At 37.7% G+C, this 18,613-nt stretch overlaps 1 protein-coding gene across 2 annotated transcripts in view; it reads left to right on the forward strand.

The window, feature by feature from the left end:
* LOC122795620 (CD109 antigen-like) overlaps window positions 1-18,613 on the forward strand; it is a 647,366-nt gene that overhangs the window by 510,704 nt on the left and 118,049 nt on the right. For both annotated transcript variants that reach the window (XM_044063888.1, XM_044063895.1), the window contains 3 exons: window positions 580-770; window positions 11,655-11,810; window positions 11,925-11,990. In XM_044063888.1, coding sequence (XP_043919823.1) covers window positions 580-770; window positions 11,655-11,810; window positions 11,925-11,990 — 413 coding nt within the window. The remainder of the gene's footprint in view (window positions 1-579; window positions 771-11,654; window positions 11,811-11,924; window positions 11,991-18,613) is intronic.

Below are 18,613 nucleotides of genomic sequence, written 5' to 3' on the forward strand. Positions count from 1 at the left end.
ACTGAAGAAACTGACTGTTTACTTTTCGAAAACAGAAAATGGGTAGTCATGTTGGTGAGGAGCTTAATAAACTAGAATAACTTTTCAGAAATCAATAATGCTGTCAAACAGTTAGAAACTGGAACAATGAATCTTTCTTTTGCTGGAGTGCCCACATTCTTTTAAAATATATGTGAAAATAAAAGTCATAGGTGTACTTTTGACATCATGATCAGTAGTTCACCATTGTGGGCATTCTCTGCAATGCCTGAAGTTATCTCACAACCAATCCAGATATACTTTTGATAGCAAAAGAGAGGGAGTTCTCTACTGTGCTTTACACAGTGGTCCTAACAATGAAGCTGTTTAGAGTTACTTCTTCATCTGTAGACAGACTTGTTATCTATACCAAGGTTTTGTTTGTTTGGGTCAGCCTTAGTGCTGTACTGCTTATGATCAGTGGTATATAGAAAGATAGTACTAAGCCCACAGGGGAATTTAGCTTATCCATTTTAGCTAACTACTATGTAACATAATATTACAAAACTGATTAAATGTTTTGAGGAATTCTGGGTCAGCGAAAGTATTGTCTTCTTTCAGGTGATTTAATGTACTGGACAACAACTCCTGTCACTCTGGGTTACTGGTACCCACCACGATCAGTGGACATTGAAGCCACAGCATATTCACTGTTAGCAAATATGAGACTCTTTGGTGCTGCAAATGGGACATCTATCATGAAATGGCTGAGTCTACAACGAAGCTCCCTTGGTGGTTTCATGTCTACACAGGTTTGTACTTTTATCTACTACATATCCAAGTAAGTGTACTTTTCATTTTCAGAAGTAATGTATGTGGCCAGCTAAGTTCATACATGAATTAAAAAGTGTAAGAACATAAATAATTACGTGTTAAGGGAAACAAAAATGTGATAATAAGCAGGGCTACTGTTTTCAATTGTTTTTCTAGAGAATTTTTATTTTATTTATTTTACATTTGTTGACCGGGCTAGTCCAGCTGGATATATGTCCATTTTCAGTGGAGGCCCGGGGAGAAAAGCTCCACAAATTACAACAACATAAAAGGTCAAGACAAAGACAATAACAGTATAATTTGGTACATAAGTTTTAACAATTATAGTACAAGCCTAAGATTATATATTTTATATTTCAGTAGGAAAAAGGAAAAATTTATCTAATGATAGATGAATAAGACTAATACATTTGTATTAGAAATGGTGTAGTACAAATCTTTATAACATATTACAAAATTAGATACACCTAGTAATTTATGATAAGAGATACTAAGGTCTCACAAAAGAAAAACACTAGAGATCAAGAGATAGAGTATAGAAGAACAGCAAACAAGGATGGATTTCTAGTGTTATTTAACACATAGGTTGTGATACTATATGAAGGTGTTTGATCATTCCACAGTATATACTTATTTACATGAGAAAAAAATAAGGAAGGTTAAGCTCACTAAAAATTAGTGAGACAACACAAGATCATGATAGGCTAGGAATTGTGGGAGTCTAGTTAATAGTTAGGTACTTAGTCTGCATAGCCAGTGTGATTTGAGGTAGGGTTTAAGCTTGCTTTTAAATAAGCTGACAGAGGATATTGAGGTTAGCTGGCTTGGGAGGATGTTCCAGGCTTTACCTACTGTATTGGAGAACAAGGTGTCACCAGCTAAGTTGTTGGATTTTGATATTTGTACAAGTAGGTTATTAGCTGAGCGTAAGGTCTTGAGGTTATTATAGGGATGACTAGGGATGTAAGTATGGGTGTATTTTGAGGTAAATACAGGATCTTATGGGCTACTATTAATTGATTGAAAAGTATTAAATTTGGCAGCTCTAACCATCCTAACTGATTCAGATTGATACAGTGATGAGTTCTATAGGAGGACCCAGCTGCAAATCTGGCAATATTGTTGTAGGAGGATGTAAGTTTACTCAGATTACTTCTACATATTTTGGTATATATAGGGGAGGCATAGAGCAAGGTAGAGATGAGGTGGGTAACGAGCAATAGTTACCCTGGCTAGAGGTGTAAGAAAGGGTTTTATTCTATAGAGGGAACCTAGTTTCTTGTTTACTATTTTATGGTGTTATTAATGTGAGGTTCAAAGGACAAGTTGTTATCTATTAGTACCCGAGTAGTTTGGTGGTTGGTTCCGAGATATTATAGTTCCATCATTTGAAGTAATAGTAGGTTCTGCGGGTGGGGTAAATAGTAGCATTTTTGTTTTCCAGTTTTCAACTGTACTAAAGGTCATTTGGGTTAGTGACTGAAGTTCTGATTGAGAAGCAGCAGCATATGAGTGTGGAGTCGTCCAGCGTATTGGATACAGTCAGCTTGAGGAATTACAGAATGAAGGTCATTTGTAAAGATGGAGAAGAGTAATGGGCCTAATATAGATCCTTGTGGGACCCTAGAGTGACTGGGACGTGGGAAGATAAAGTATTTTCCCATAGTACAGCCTGTTGCCTGTTATGTAGGTATGAATGGAACCACTGTATAGTATGGTTGTCCAATGACAGGTTTTTGAGTGTGTCTATAAGGAGGTGGTGATTTACCATGTCAAATGCTTTGGACAGATCAATAAAAACAGCTGAGGATAGAGTATCAATATCACGATTGCTGTTAATATGGTTAGTGAAGGATAAGAGAGCAGAGGTGGTGCTATGAAATGGTCTAAAGCCATGTTGACAGGGTGCTAATAAATTGTGATCAAGTAGGTAGGTTAACAGTTGTATGTGTATACATTTCTCCATTATTTTTGCCAAAGGAGATAGAATAGCTATGGGCCTATAATTGGACAACTCTTTGGAGTTACCTCCCTTATGCAGGGGAATTATGTGAGAGACTTTCCAGATTAGAATAGATCCTTCAGAAATAGTTCTGTTAATGAGGATGGATATGGGGTAGGCTATGACTTTAGCAGCTTTTGCAGGTATTCTGCAGGTAATTTATCAGCAGAGAGAGTAGTGGGTTTAAGTTTCTGTATGAGGTTACAGATAAGTGAAGTGGGCACTGGCTGAAAATGAAATTGATGAGAATTATTGGTAAAGGTTGTGGCAGAGCCTGGGATGCTAGGGGATAGCTGGTTGGCTAGGGATTGTATGGTTTCAGTGAAAAAGTATTAAATGAGTCAGCTATTTGGATGGGATTGTTGTGATCAGAGCCAGAGGAGTACTTGAGCATCCAGGGTGTAGGAGGTTATTGATACAGAATATTTGGGGATTATTTTGGTTGGTTTGTTGTAGTTGGTAGTAGTAGTTTCTTTTACGGCTAATATGGCTTTTTTGTTTCATTTCTAAACTTTCTGAATTGCAGGTGGTCTGTGGAGCTTTATTGTTTATTTCTTTGGAGGATTTTTGTTTGGGGTTTGGTTCTAATTCTAACTTTGTGTAATGGGGCATGGCTGTCTAAAATGGTTAGAAATTTAGAGTTAAAGTATTTCACGGCATTATCTATTGGGAGGTATTTTGACCAGTCACAGGTGACTAGTTCAGCTTGAAAGTGAGCAGGGTTAAAATTTTTGGTAGTGCGAATAATTCTACAGATTGCAGAGTTTAGGATGACAATTTTGTTCTGATTAAATAGGTAAGCAAGTGATCACTTATGTCCTCAGGGAGGGTGCCTGTTTTATAGTTTGGGGGGTATTAGTGAGTATCCAGTCAAGGGTACTAGTTTTGTTGTTAGTTTTATTGAAGGGGTGGGGATGTTATAGTTTGGGTAAAACCATATAAGTTGATATGAGTAGAAGGCTGCTCAGATATACAGGAGTTCCAGTTAATGTTAAAATCTCCAAGTATAATGGTTTCTTGGGGTAATTACTTGAGAGCCAGCTGAGGATAGCCTCTAATGTGTTGATGTTATTGCCTGGGGAAGATAGACACATGATAGATATATGGCTTTGCTTTTGTTAAGCTGAACCTTAGTTAGAAGAATTTCTGCATTGTTGCAAAGTGGAGGTTTGGAGTCTAACAAGGTAACTTGGAATCCATTCTTATAAAGTATGGCTATGCCTCCTTTTTTAGTGTGTACGGTCACGCCTTATGATATTATAGTAGAACTGCACTGTCTTGTATTGATGGATTAAGCCATGTTTCAGACAGACAGAGTATGTCAAAGGAATAAACATCAATAAGGAAAATGAGCTATCAGGAGAGAGTTGGGGGGCTTGGTAAGTGTCTGTATGATTGAATTTGTTGGTGTATCAGGCTGTGTAGCTGTGATAGTGGTAGGACCTGGGTTAGGGTGTATATCACCATCTAACAGGGAGTGGACCTGAACTTTTAGAATGAGTTGTAGAAGTTTAAAAATTAGGTTCTTATTTTTTCTAGCTAGTGGGTTACATTGAGAGATGTGATGGAGTCTATGAAATATGGCTGCTAACACTATGAGTGGAGCTGGGGGTAAGGACAGAGGTGTGTGTGATGTGGGTATGCAGTCCTAGGAATCTATGGTGTTCATAGAGAGTAAGTAGATAGGGAATGATAAGTATAATTAGGAGTAGTAATAAAGGTAAGGGTTTACAGGATCCTTGAGCCATTTGTTTAGGTTAAGGTGGTTAAATGTAGGGATATTCGTGGATAGAGTGGTAGGGTAATGGATAAAGGTAAATGAGTGATGGTTCTTTAGGGGAGAGATAGGGCAAAGTGGAATATAATAGGAGGTATAGCACTTTTAAGGGAGGAGTTAGAGGTTGGACCTAATGCATAGGTGTGGTGGCAGTATAAGTTTAGGTTAGGACCACTGGGGGTGGGATTTGGGGCAGGGGGGGGGGGGAGCAGAGTGAGCCTGAGGGCTTAACGGAGCCGGATGAGCAACAGAGGAGTTCACCCTAGGAAAACAATCAGAGGAGCAGTAAGCAAAGGTAAGTAAAGCAGAAGAGGGTAAGGTGACGCAATGCCTTGATAATAGAATTTGCAGAGAGGGTTGGCAGTGAAGAATATTAGAAGAAAGAAAGAATAGAGTGGGAGTATTAGCTCTTCCAGAATATTAGAATCCAAGAGCCTGTAAGTTACTTAAAATTGGAGTCAGAATGGTGGTCTAAAGGAAACTATTGCCCTCTAGTGGACAAACGCTGTATAGCAGAGGCAATATATACTGAGAAAAGAGTGCAGGGCAGTAAGTATGCTATAGAGAATTGAAGAGGAAGAACAGTAAAAATACTTGTAGTCTAAGAAGGGGGGAAAGGGTGACAGGTATGGGAGCAGATAGTAAAGGCTGCCGGCTGTCCTGGCTGGTGAAAGTAAACTTACAACCTAGGATATCTCACACTAATTGTCTTAAGACTTTGGTTTAAAGTACGTACTTTACTTATAATTAAATTCCCTTGGGGACTGTAGCAGAGGGGAGGAAAGGTTCAGTTCCTTAGTTAGGGGAAACCGCAGTGTGTTGAGGAGAATAGTTGTTTTCAGCACGCAGGGCAAATTCTCCTTAATACTGGGAAACCAGGTTGAGCAGTTTACTTATAATTAAATTCCCTTGGGGACTGTAGCAGAGGGGAGGAAAGGTTCAGTTCCTTAGTTAGAGGAAACCGCAGTGTGTTGAGGAGAATAGTTGTTTTCAGCACGCAGGGCAAGTTCTCCTTAATACTGGGAAACCATGTTGAGCAGTTTACTTATAATTAAGTTCCCCTGGGGACTGTAGCAGAGGGGAGGAAAGGTTCAGTTCCTTAGTTAGGTGTGTTGAGGAGAATAGTTGTTTTCAGCACGCAGGGCAAGTTCTCCTTAATACTGGGAAACCAGGTTGAGCAGTTTACTTATAATTAAATTCCCTTGGGGACTGTAGCAGAGGGGAGGAAAGGTTCAGTTCCTTAGTTAGGGAAACCGCAGTGTGTTGAGGAGAATAGTTGTTTTCAGCACGCAGGGCAAGTTCTCCTTAATACTGGGAAACCATGTTGAGCAGTTTACTTATAATTAAATTCCCTTGGGGACTGTAGCAGAGGGGAGGAAAGGTTCAGTTCCTTAGTTAGGGGAAACCGCAGTGTGTTGAGGAGAATAGTTGTTTTCAGCAAGGGCAAGTTCTCCTTAATACTGGGAAACCAGGTTGAGCAGTTTACTTATAATTAAATTCCCTTGGGGACTGTAGCAGAGGGGAGGAAAGGTTCAGTTCCTTAGTTAGGGAAACCGCAGTGTGTTGAGGAGAATAGTTGTTTTCAGCATGCAGGGCAAGTTCTCCTTAATACTGGGAAACCAGGTTGAGCAGTTTACTTATAATTAAATTCCCTTGGGGACTGTAGCAGAGGGGAGGAAAGGTTCAGTTCCTTAGTTAGGGGAAACTGCAGTGTGTTGAGGAGAATAGTTGTTTTCAGCATGCAGGGCAAGTTCTCCTTAATACTGGGAAACCAGGTTGAGCAGTTTACTTATAATTAAATTCCCTTGGGGACTGTAGCAGAAGGGAGGAAAGGTTCAGTTCCTTAGTTAGGGAAACCGCAGTGTGTTGAGGAGAATAGTTGTTTTCAGCACGCAGGGCAAGTTCTAATACTGGGAAACCAGGTTGAGCAGTTTACTTATAATTAAATTCCCTTGGGGACTGTAGCAGAGGGAGGAAAGGTTCAGTTCCTTAGTTAGGAAACCGCAGTGTGTTGAGGAGAATAGTTGTTTTCAGCACGCAGGGCAAGTTCTCCTTAATACTGGGAAACCAGGTTGAGCAGTTTACTTATAATTAAATTCCCTTGGGGACTGTAGCAGAGGGGAGGAAAGGTTCAGTTCCTTAGTTAGGGAAACCACAGTGTGTTGAGGAGAATAGTTGTTTTCAGCATGCAGGGCAAGTTCTCCTTAATACTGGGAAACCAGGTTGAGCAGTTTACTTATAATTAAATTCCCTTGGGGACTGTAGCAGAGGGGAGGAAAGGTTCAGTTCCTTAGTTAGGGGAAACCGCAGTGTGTTGAGGAGAATAGTTGTTTTCAGCACACAGGGCAAGTTCTCCTTAATACTGGGAAACCAGGTTGAGCAGTTTACTTATAATTAAATTCCCTTGGGGACTGTAGCAGAGGGGAGGAAAGGTTCAGTTCCTTAGTTAGGGGAAACCGCAGTGTGTTGAGGAGAATAGTTGTTTTCAGCATGCAGGGCAAGTTCTCCTTAATACTGGGAAACCAGGTTGAGCAGTTTACTTATAATTAAATTCCCTTGGGGACTGTAGCAGAGGGGAGGAAAGGTTTAGTTCCTTAGTTAGGGGAACACATGGTGTGTTGAGGAGAATAGTTGTTTTAAGTTCTCCTTAATACTGGGAAACCAGGTTGAGCAGTTTACTTATAATTAAATTCCCTTGGGGACTGTAGCAGAGGGGAGGATTCCTAACAGAATATGGTATTATGACTAAAATGGTATATTAGCAGACCTTGCATTTTTTTATGTAACTTCTATATGACTTTCTATCAGTTTCCAATGGTCACCAATTTGTAAAGGAATTCTTTGTTTGTCTTGTGGATTTGCAAGCTACACTATTATGCTGATCAGATATTAACCTTGGCAATTACTAGTCTATATTTATTTTTAATTTTAGCTCATAAAATAAAAACTTATAATATTAATAACAATTAATCAGTGGCGTTTATACTTAGTTAATTTTAAATAAAATCGACTAAGTCAGAAAACCAAGGTCACAAATACAGAACCTGACATTTGTTATGTGGTTGAGTAGTATAATAAACCAGAAAACATTTTTAAATATGTTAACTGGACAAATATATGAAGAGGTTATCATAAAGTATACATGAGTGGAGTTGTGTGGGATAAAGTACAGAAACCAAGGGGTTAAATGCATAATTTTACTTCATAGGGACATATAATGGCATGTATAAAATGCTGATGAACTGTGACATATATTTTGAAAGGATTTAGTAGTGGATAAAATATTCCATTAGGCTGAACAGAATCCATCCCTCCCTCCCTCACTCCATCCATCCATCCATTCATCCATCCATCCATCCATCCACAACCCCTTTTTCCTGTTTTTACACATGGGGTCAGGGTGTCACTTTAACAGTTCCCTGCTGAACAGAATGGCTCTTACAATACTAATAAGCAAGCATTCCTTATGGAGCATTAGACTGATATTCTATTATTCATACAAGAGACCTAGCTATAAGTTAACCAATGTCACAACTGGATAGTATTATGGTAGTCTTCAGAGTAGTTCACAAAGCACCTTTCATATCTAACTTTAGTTTGGAATTATGCATAGTGCTGCATTAAAGGTAGGTAAAGAGCAGAGGTTTTTAGACAACAGCAGAAAAAGAGCAGGCTGAATAAGAAACCTTTAGAAATATGGACCCAGGCAAGTTAGTAACTTACTGATATCAGATCAGAGAAGGCAAACTCATGGAGGCAGAAGAAGTGTTTTCTCTTTGTTTTCATCAGCATTTACAGAGGCAACTTTGGGTCAGCTGCAAATGTTTATAGATGATATGAAACTACAGTAGTGCATTTGGCATGACTAAGATGATAACACAACTTTACAATGAAGAGTAATGATGAAGTACGGATTAAAAGTGATTATACAATGACTGACCATTAGCATTCAAAAGGTAGCATGCTGATTGGTCAGCCCAACCAGCATGCCCATAGTAAATCTGAGCATATACCAGTGGAAAAAGGTCCATTCGCCTGGACTTTTTTCCATTGGTATATACTGTAACTTTTAAATAATTTAAACAAAAATAAATAAATAACTAAAATTAGAAATCCAGCAGTCTGGACATATGAGAGAGACAGGATAGAGAAAATACTAGGAAAATCAGGTATGTTATTCAAAACTAAAGACACATACCTCATTTTCCTTGTATTTCCTCCATTCTGTCTTTCTCCTACCCCTAAAGTGAAATCTCAGAAATGTTTTTTTTTTTGTTTAAAAAATAAATAAATAAAGGAATAACAGAGACCTTCCTTTCTCTGTTGCTTCCTTTCCAAAGCACTTACGTACTGGGGTAAGTGTGGGAATGCAAGTCACATACTCATGCGCAGTACATCAAAAAAAGCAACAGGATATGTAGCAGAAGTGGAAGAACACCATAGCACCATTATACAAAGGCATTATTTAAGAAAAGTAAGTAATTTTGTTGTTAAACAATGTCATTGTATAATAGTAATAACCGACTCCTTGGTGTGGTATATTGAAAATTTACCCATGGTTGGCTTTATTTAATTACTCTGGGTTTGCCCTTGTGATTAGACCACACTTACCATGGGTACGTTTTCAATATGCCACACCAATGTTGTCGGTTATTGCTATAATATTGGACAATACAAGATTGTGGGTCTATATTATCGAACCTTTAATAGTTTGAAGCACTAAAGAGCGAACTTCAGTGATCGAACTGTTAAAAGGTCGACTTGCTATAAAAACAATTTTAAAAGAAAAAAAGAAAAACCTAAAGGCTGTAAGCAGGGGGCAAGCCCCCCTGCACCCCCCACACCCCCCACTACTTAAATATACCAACTTCAAGATCGCACTTCAGTGCAATATGGTGCAGAAATGGAAGATTTCCATTTCCTACACTGTAGCTGATCTTGATCTGGAGTTGGTATATTTAAAGAGTGGGGGGTGGCACGTGCAGTTCAATCTTTAGTGGTTCAAACTATTAAATGTTCGACAAGCTGATATAGACCCCAAGATTGTTACATATTTGTATAAATTCCTTAGCACTGAGTCATTCAACAAAATAGCACAATGATTTAATAGTACCAACAAGCTTAGAGGTACAGTTTTTTCAATAGAAATTAAACTTTTCTATCTTGCTTGACTTAAATTAAGCATTCTTTAAACCACTCTTCATAAAAGTGTACAATGCGTGGTAGTTAAGAGAAAGAGAAGGAGATCTGCATTAAAATGACAGATTTGTGGGAATCAGGGACTATGCTAGTGGTGAGCAGGATCATATGGCCAGAGTGATGGTTGGCCAACCCAGTACATTTAAATTTGTAGTGAGGGTGTCCTGGGAATACCTGGTTGATACATATGTGTACAAGGAGCTCACTCCACCTCTGGCAGAGCTTCTCTTATTCTGGAAGGTGGAGTCTGAACAGATCCCCTTCAAGACTTCAGTAGGTGAGGTAGTGGCAAAGAGTTATGGTCAACATGGGAATAACAGTAAGATCTGTCATAGAATAACACTAGGATAAGCTGGTAATTAATAGTGCACATAAAAGATTAGAGGCTAAACAAAGAGGCCTTCCTTATAGTGCCAGTTTGTGAAGGTTTCTGAATTTGGCTGATAAAGGGACCAGTAATTAAAAAAAAAACAAAGCAGCTGTGGTGGTCATTGAGATGAAGGTCTTCTATGGCAGAAGTTTAAGAAGGCTAGGCTTAGTGGCTTTTAGATGGTCGCAAAAAGTTTCTGACAAGGCCACAGCTCTGTAGCATGGTAGAATAAAGTCCTGATTGTGCTCCAGATGACACGAGTTCATGGATTATGCTCCAGATGACATGAGTTCATGGAGTGGCTTGGACACTCGAAGGGTGAGGCAGGGAGTGAAAAAATGAGCAGCTGACACTAGTATACCCATCCTTAGGGAAAAGAGGTAGCTGCCTTACTAATTTGCAGGTCCCTACTGGTGAAGCAAGAAAATATCAAGAGCACAACTCCATCCACCCATCTATCCTCAACCCCTTTTTCCCATTTTTGCACCTATGGGAGGTTTAATGGCTTGTGCCACAAAAGTGAAGGATGACTATCTAGAGCAGGTGGAGGAATAGTTGTACCCTTCGGGAGAGCAGCAGCACTATGCATGTCCACCAGTTGTTAGGACAGAAAGGGAACAGCACATGACTCATCACCTCAACTATTCCTTAGTACCTGACTCCCATCTCTGTGGTGACAAATGGGCTATATTACATTCTATGCTAGGACAGGATTAAATTGGCTGCAGGACTCTTATAGCAGAAAAGACTGTACCAACTAGTTACAGCTAGAAGAGCCATTGGTTTAGGGAAGGGGGGGTCATGCACACATAGGAATGAGATCCTGGCAAATTATCATGGGATATTGACCAGGCTGTGCCCAGCATAAGTATAGATTGAGCTCGAGATATTGTCATAAGGTAGCAGGAAGACTTTGAAGGACTACATAATCTGAATCTGGTGGATATCCATCATATGAAGAGGAGGTGTGCCAGAAGTAGGCAGTGGAAATATATGCATTTTGGTAAACAAGGTCACAGTAGTAATTAAACAATCCCACTCTGGAAAGACTTCAGGACTGTGTGCGATCAAGTCAGAAATGCTAAAGGCAATGGATATTGTTGTGGTGTTATGATTAATGTATTTTCTCAGTGATGAGAGGAGAGCTGTGGATTAGCAGAATGTGGTATGTTCCCCCTTTTCAAAAAGTGAGACAGAATGGACTGTTCAACTTACAAAGAAATCATACTCCAGATCCTCCCTAGAAAAGCACATGCCAGAGCGATGGGAGGAGGTTATTAACATAGTGTTGAGCTTTACAAAACTAACAACAATCTTTAGGAGTAAAAATACATAGTAAAAAGTGCAGAATAAAAAACATTAATGGTTTGATAAAGGAATGCAGAAAAATAATGCGCAAGGAGTCTTTTGTTTCCATTTTATTTATAGTTTAATGTTTGCCTCAGCTTGATTTTTTTTACTGTAAATACTGGAAGCTGTATTTAGTGATTGGTGGTTGTTGTGTTTGCTTGTAGGACACTATTATAGCGTTGCAAGCCCTCTCGCAATTTGTTGCCATTTCCAAATCATTACCAGCCAGCTTGAACATTAGAGTATCACAACCTGGAGTATCTAGCCAACCAACGTTCACAATTACTAAAGACAATATGTTGCAAAAACAGACGCAGAAGGTAACAAATCTACATATTACAGGTTATAGTAATAATAATAACTATAATTAATAATTAATGTTATTACTAATATAGTTATAATAATGATAACTCGTCTGCTTATTACTTTTTCAGCTTGAAGTTAAAAATCCTCTGAATATTTCTGCAACTTGCCAAGGAAGTGGAACGGTACTTGTTCAGGTATTACACGTAACAGCTTTATATTAGTTTATTTAAGTCTCTGTGTTAACTTTGGCCAGCTCAAAAGTTGTATTAAACAGGATTGACGAGATTGTCTGTGTTTTAACCTCTATATAGGAAGTTAAGAATTCTGAGGATTTTCCTGTCTTGCCTGGCAACCTGAGTTAAGTATGCCAAAGTGCATGCAGTTAAAAAGGTTACAAGTTGACACTAGCCAATTGTAGTTTAGAGTTTAGATGGGTGATCAATATTCATATTCATTGCCTAAGGTCACTGAGATTCAGAGGGTAAGAAAATGTGTGTTAACTTCTGAGTTGATTACAGTCTGGGGATTCAAAAGGCAGCCACCTATATAGCAGTGTGTGGGGATGGGGTTGCCCCAGAAAAAAATGTATGTTTTTAGAATTTTTTGTCACTATCATTTCAGGCATTTTTCTAATTTTTTTCAAAATAAGGTTCACACAGTGTAAATTTATCTAAATACCCAAGAACTGGTGATAAGGGATGTATAAGTTGAGTGTGTTTCTATAACTGATATAGTTTTCATAGGTTCATAACTGCCCTGAAGGGCCATTTTAAGCCTAGCCAATAACTTAAGGTCAGAGTCAAACCCTGTACATTGTGTTTATGAGGTGAAAACTTTAACTATAATGCCAAACCTACCCCAGAGACTGTCAACGGTCTGTCCCATTGTGAACAGGCAATAGCAGGATTAGTGAGAATCTTGTGAAACTGAAAGCTTGGACCTATTTTTCCACTTGAATGTACACATATAATGATCACTTGTTTGCCCTTGACTAATAACTGAAATAAAGTCTTTGCAAGGCAGAGGAATGTTGCATGAAAACCTTTGAAAAAGAAGCCATGAGATGATAAATTGTACCTGTCTTACATTGATGTTAGGAACATTTTCAGAATTTCAATCAATATTGCAAAGGCACTCTACCTCAGATATAAACAGCAACACATTAGTTAACATCCTTACCACAACAGTTTTAAAAAACTATTAGAAACATAAAAAGCCAGATCACTGATCCATTCTCTTTAAATGCCTGTTTCTAAAATCCTTGTTTGCCAATGAATATAAACACTAGAAATCTACATCTTTAGACATAATCTTAAATTAAACTATTTTCTTCTTAATTAATTTACCAGCAAATGATTTGTTGCAACCACCCAAAGTACACATGTCTAAAATAAATTGCAACTTCTAATTAAATGAAACTACAGTAGAGGAAGTCTATGATCTCTTAAATAAGCTGGGCAGAATATCAGGTTCCATTTTAATAAGCTTCTCCCTGCCATCCTAAGAGTGACTGGTCCCCCTTACAAACTATTAGCACTCATCTTTATCCTCTTACTAGTAGCTGGAATTGACCCAGGTAACCTTTCAAGCTTACATCTATTATACCTGTTCATAAAGTTGCTTTTGCATCCGCTTCTGGATTACAGCCTGATTACTTGCCTTCACACTTTAGTAATAATATTTGAATAATTGATTTATAAACCAATTTTAACTGCACAAACAAACATTGACTATTCTGTCATGTATAACATGGCTTCCATAAAGACTAGGGAATTTTAACAGTGGTCCATGCAGCAACTGATAGAATCTCTATCATGTAAATGATGGCCTTCTTACTGCAGCTGATTTGGAAATTTGACCAAAGCATTTGAATCATTCAGTCACTCCTGCCTGCTAACTAAATGTGGTTTTCTGGTTTGGAATCTACCTCACAGATTAGTCATTCTAAATTAGTAAAGCTTCATCTGCGGAGCATTAGGCTTATTACTGTCTTTACTTTTTATGAAAGATGTTGCTTAGATCTCCCTTCTTTAGATATCAAAATGTATGTTGATAACATTCTGTTATTAAAAGTTGCCAGTTGCATTTCCAGTCTGCAACAAACTTTGCAAACAGATTGCAGTAATCTGTAAAATTTGATGCATAACAATACATTATCACTGAGCCTTAACAAATCATTGTTGATATTACCACCCTCCAGAGATTTTTAGAAAGAACTCCTCTGATACTCAAAGACCCCACCTCAGGCAATATTATCCCAAATGTCTACTAGTAATGATTCCTTGGTCATAACCTGACACCTACATTGCCAATATACTCCATAAAAGAGGGTATTTTATTCTTGTAGCACATAAAGGGATTGGTATATTAAATACAATTAAAGATTTAGTTATGATAATTTTATCATTGAAAATAGCCTGCAAAGAGAACTTATATTGTCCCAATATGAATTAAGCAATGCACAGTCATAAAACATATGTTGCCAATCAGCCTTTACATCTGATTTACTTCTCCAGCATCCACATTCTTTTTTATACATTAGTTTAGCTTGATGTGCTGTAATGAAATGTCTATGTATGCATACTGAATAGAATAATCTCCAATGTAGAGAGAGAGAGAAGTTTGCTTTGATGAGAAGAGCATTATTTTATCTTCCTCACTTGGGGAATAATTGTTAATTAATCTTCAATAATTCCAATAATTTTCTTTACAATATATTTTCGTACTTTTAACCATTTTATATATTTTAGATAAAAGTGATTTTCTATTATTTTCTGATGTAATAAAATAATGAAAATTCTATAAATTTAGGAACTGTGTTTCTTACTGTTGGTTGCATTAAATTAATTTTGTGTTCGATTGATTGCTTACAAATTTTTATAGCTAACCACATTTCTTTATTTATATTAAATTCATTTATAATATAATCCATAGTTTGCATTTTCCCATGTTCTATGAAACTGATGCCAATATATTTTTTCTTCAGGTTTTTCTTTAGGTATTAAAAGACAATTGTTTTTGAACAGTATTTGAATCTGGTTACACTAATGTACTATTTATAATTTTTGTTCTGAACTATACATGCTCATGGGCAACTATTTTTCTACTGAGTATATGTCCGTTTAAAGACATATATTTTGTTTTTGATATCCAGTTGGACTGGGTTCAATTGTGTAAATGGCACCGTGACCAAGGGGTTGCTGACAGTTGAACTGCTATACCTTTCTCAGGCTTCAACTATTCTTATTGTAATTGTTTTCATTCTTTTGTTTGGGTCATTTTACTAAAAGCAGGTGTTGCTGAACATTATAGTTTGCCTGGGGTTATTGTGAATATCAACCGGGATATTGTCAAACTATGTTGAATATTTTGAATTTGGATATTGCACAATTGAATAACACTAATGTGTTTTACATCGATTGAAGGAAGACTTTTGAGCAATATCTGTATTCTGTTGTAGAATTATACCATTTACAATTTTGAATTAACATATTATTGCTCAGCTTCCTAGAAACAACATATTAATATGTATGTATGGTTATCCATTTTTTTCTCTGTGGGACTGTTCATGTCAGGTTGATATATTGCCATATTGTTATATGCTCTTGACCAATTTATATATATTTTTAATATTCTTGGGTTTTGGATCATATTAGATTTTTCAAACTGGGATCTATATGATTTTTTGGATTAATGACTCTGGGCCACGATCTGGGTTCAGTGTTAGAGAACCACCTGTATCTGTTTGGACCATTTAGCTCCATTATAGTTATATATTAGATATGCTTTCAATTTTGTAATTTTTGCTTAACTGTGGTTTGGTGTGGAGGTTGGGCAGCTTTATGGTGCACAAAATGTTTTTCTGAGGATTACCGCCTCTGAGTTGTGGTCTTTGCTCATATAGACCTTATATTTAGTATCCATTGGCACATATATCATGATAAGATGCCTTTTGGTGGTACATTGTAATATGCATCAACAATAATATTTTATATTGAGCGTGGTGTTGGCTATTCATAGTATCACCATTTGTTTTGCTGAGACCAGTATTTGGTGCAACAAAGCACAAATGATCTGATATATTTTTGATGGTATTGTGTCTATTATTTGGAAGGTGGATATATTGCATATTGTTTTGGTGCCCAAAAATTTGGGTCTATTGTTGTGAATTTTATTAACAAAACACTTGCATCCAGTATTGATTGGCAGCTATATTATGATTAGATGCCTTTTGGTGGTACATAGCAATATGCCTATTAATAACAATCTGTATGAAGCGTGGTGTTGGCTATTTGTAGTACCACCATTTGTTTGGTTGAGACCAGCTGGTTGCATTTGTGCAACAATAGCACAAATGGTTTTGGATACCTATATGGAGATGCTATAGGTACTGAGTGTTTTTACTCATTACCTGGATATATTATATAGTGTATTGGTGCTCTATTATTTGGGCAATTGTTCCACAACATGAGTGATGGTTATATAAGGAGTACGTTTTTATATTGGTGGTTGGTCCTCCACACCGAACCATGGATTTGTCATCTATTATCAAGGAGTTATCCTTTGACACTGATGACTTGGGTGTGTTTGGCCTGGACTCATGTTCCTTGGACAATGGTTCAGGCAGCCAGTTGGAAGATCCATTTCATGAATACAAGGTGGCTTTTATGAAACTAAGTAAGGAAATGAAACATTTGAGAAGCAATGTATGGCATTTACACCTATTTAAAGCTTATCAACAAAAGCAAATATCACCCAGGGGTCTCAGGGTCAAGTTACAACCACTAGTGGCACAGGCTGACCAAACCCTATTAGATGATTGGCTTGCAGTTCAACAACAAGCTTCAATGGGTTGTGTTAATGTGTTGACAGCATACTATGAGAGAATGGTACAACAACATACTCTTGAAGTTGAGAATTTGAGTTTTGAAGTTGAGAAGTACCAGAACCTTTCTTGTTATTCCTCTGGCTTAAATCAGTTAAGTAAGGATCTTCTGAAGCTTGAGAATAATCTCAAGGAGCAGAAAATGAAAACATTTAATAGGGATGTGGCAGATTTGGATAGGGGGAGACCTTTTGATATCTGTAAAAATACCAAGTTTGTGACCCCAAATCATAGATTTGGTAACTCCAGGCCCAGAAGGCCAAAATCTATTCTTAAAAAGAGGAATAGAGATTTATCTACCTCTGGTGAAGACATGTCCTCCAATACTGAGGGGGAGGACAGCCACATGGACAGGTCACCAACATCTAAGAGAAATAATTTGCGCAATAATCTGAATCACCCTTTAGGCCCAAGCCTAGGAGAGGGGGAGGAAGCACAAAAGGCCCTCCAGATTTAGAAGGGATTCCCAAAATGATGGCTCAGAAGTAACATGTAGCAATAATGTACACAACATCTCCTCGCTTGTACTGTCGGATTTACAAATAAATATTCTTAATAAAGGATTGAGCTTTGTTCCTAGTTTTTTTGTCCCTGAACATAATTTTGCCCAAGACGTGACAGATTTCTGTTGTTTACTTAATTTACATTTGTTTTTTCAGAACAAGGATGACAATGATGATGTTAGACCTTACAGGTTTCGGGATTCAGCCTTTAAACCACCTATGTCTCTGGCTGTTTCTGCATTTCAGAATAGGGTATTAAAAGATTTATATTTAAATTTAGGCAAGGATTATTTAATCAGGGATAACATCACTAGGGTTGAGAGGCAATGCATTGAGGAGCTTTAATCTAATAGGGACATTGTAATTTTGCCAGCGGACAAGGGAGGAGCTGTTGTGGTACAGGACTGACCAAATACTATCAAGAAGCACAACAACTTTTGGATAACCAACACTACATGGTTATGCATTTAGACCCCACAGCAAAATTTAAAGTAGAAATTAATCAATTTTTGGATTTGGCAGTTGAGGAAGGGATTATTTCTAAGGACACTGGGTATCATTTAAAGATGGATTATCCCAAACATCAATATCTATACCTATTGCCTAAAGTTCATAAGGATCCCACCAATCCTCCAGGCAGACCGATAGTTTCAGGCAGGGGTTCATTCACTGAACCCCTTTCTGAATTTCTCACTCAATATTTGAAACCTTTGTTGTCACATATATGTGCTCGTATCCAAGATACAACCCAATTTCTAGCCATTATATCAGATCTCCAACTTGAGTCAAACTGGTTGTTATGTACCCTCAAGGTCACCTCTCTCTATACTAGTATTCACCATTTGGTGGGTTTGACTGCACTTCAGTATTGGTTGAACAGAGTAGAACTTTACAGACCGGGCTTTAATTCCTTTCTGGTCTGTTTAGATGAACACGTTCTTAATAAAAACGTGTTCTATTTTCAACAGCAATGTGTGTGGCAGATCCAAGGTATGGCTATGGGGGCATCTTTTGCTCCCATATATGCTGACCTGTTTATGGTGTACGTGGAGGAGGAACTAATTTATGGCAGGTCTCACAATACATATATTGACGAAATTGATATTTGGAGGAGATATTTTGAGGACTGTTGGGTGGTGTGGAAAGCAGATATAGGATACCTGCAGGAATTTGTGGACTATTTGAATCAAAATAAGTGTGGTATTGAGTTTAAGGTGACATGGCATAACCACGAGATCACGTTTTTGGATGTTTTAGTACAATGTACCCCATCCAATACTTTGGAGGCTGAAGTATGTTGCAAATTTCCTCAGGACAACACCTTATTACATGCATCCAGCTTCCACCCCCAACATGTCATCAGGAATATCCCCAAATCTCAATTTCTTAGGGTCAAGAGAATTTGTTCTAGTTCCTTCTTCTAAGATCG

The sequence above is a fragment of the Protopterus annectens genome, chromosome 1.part0 (assembly GCF_019279795.1).
Source record: "Protopterus annectens isolate FY-2018-M chromosome 1.part0, PAN1.0, whole genome shotgun sequence".
NCBI lineage: Eukaryota > Metazoa > Chordata > Ceratodontiformes > Protopteridae > Protopterus > Protopterus annectens.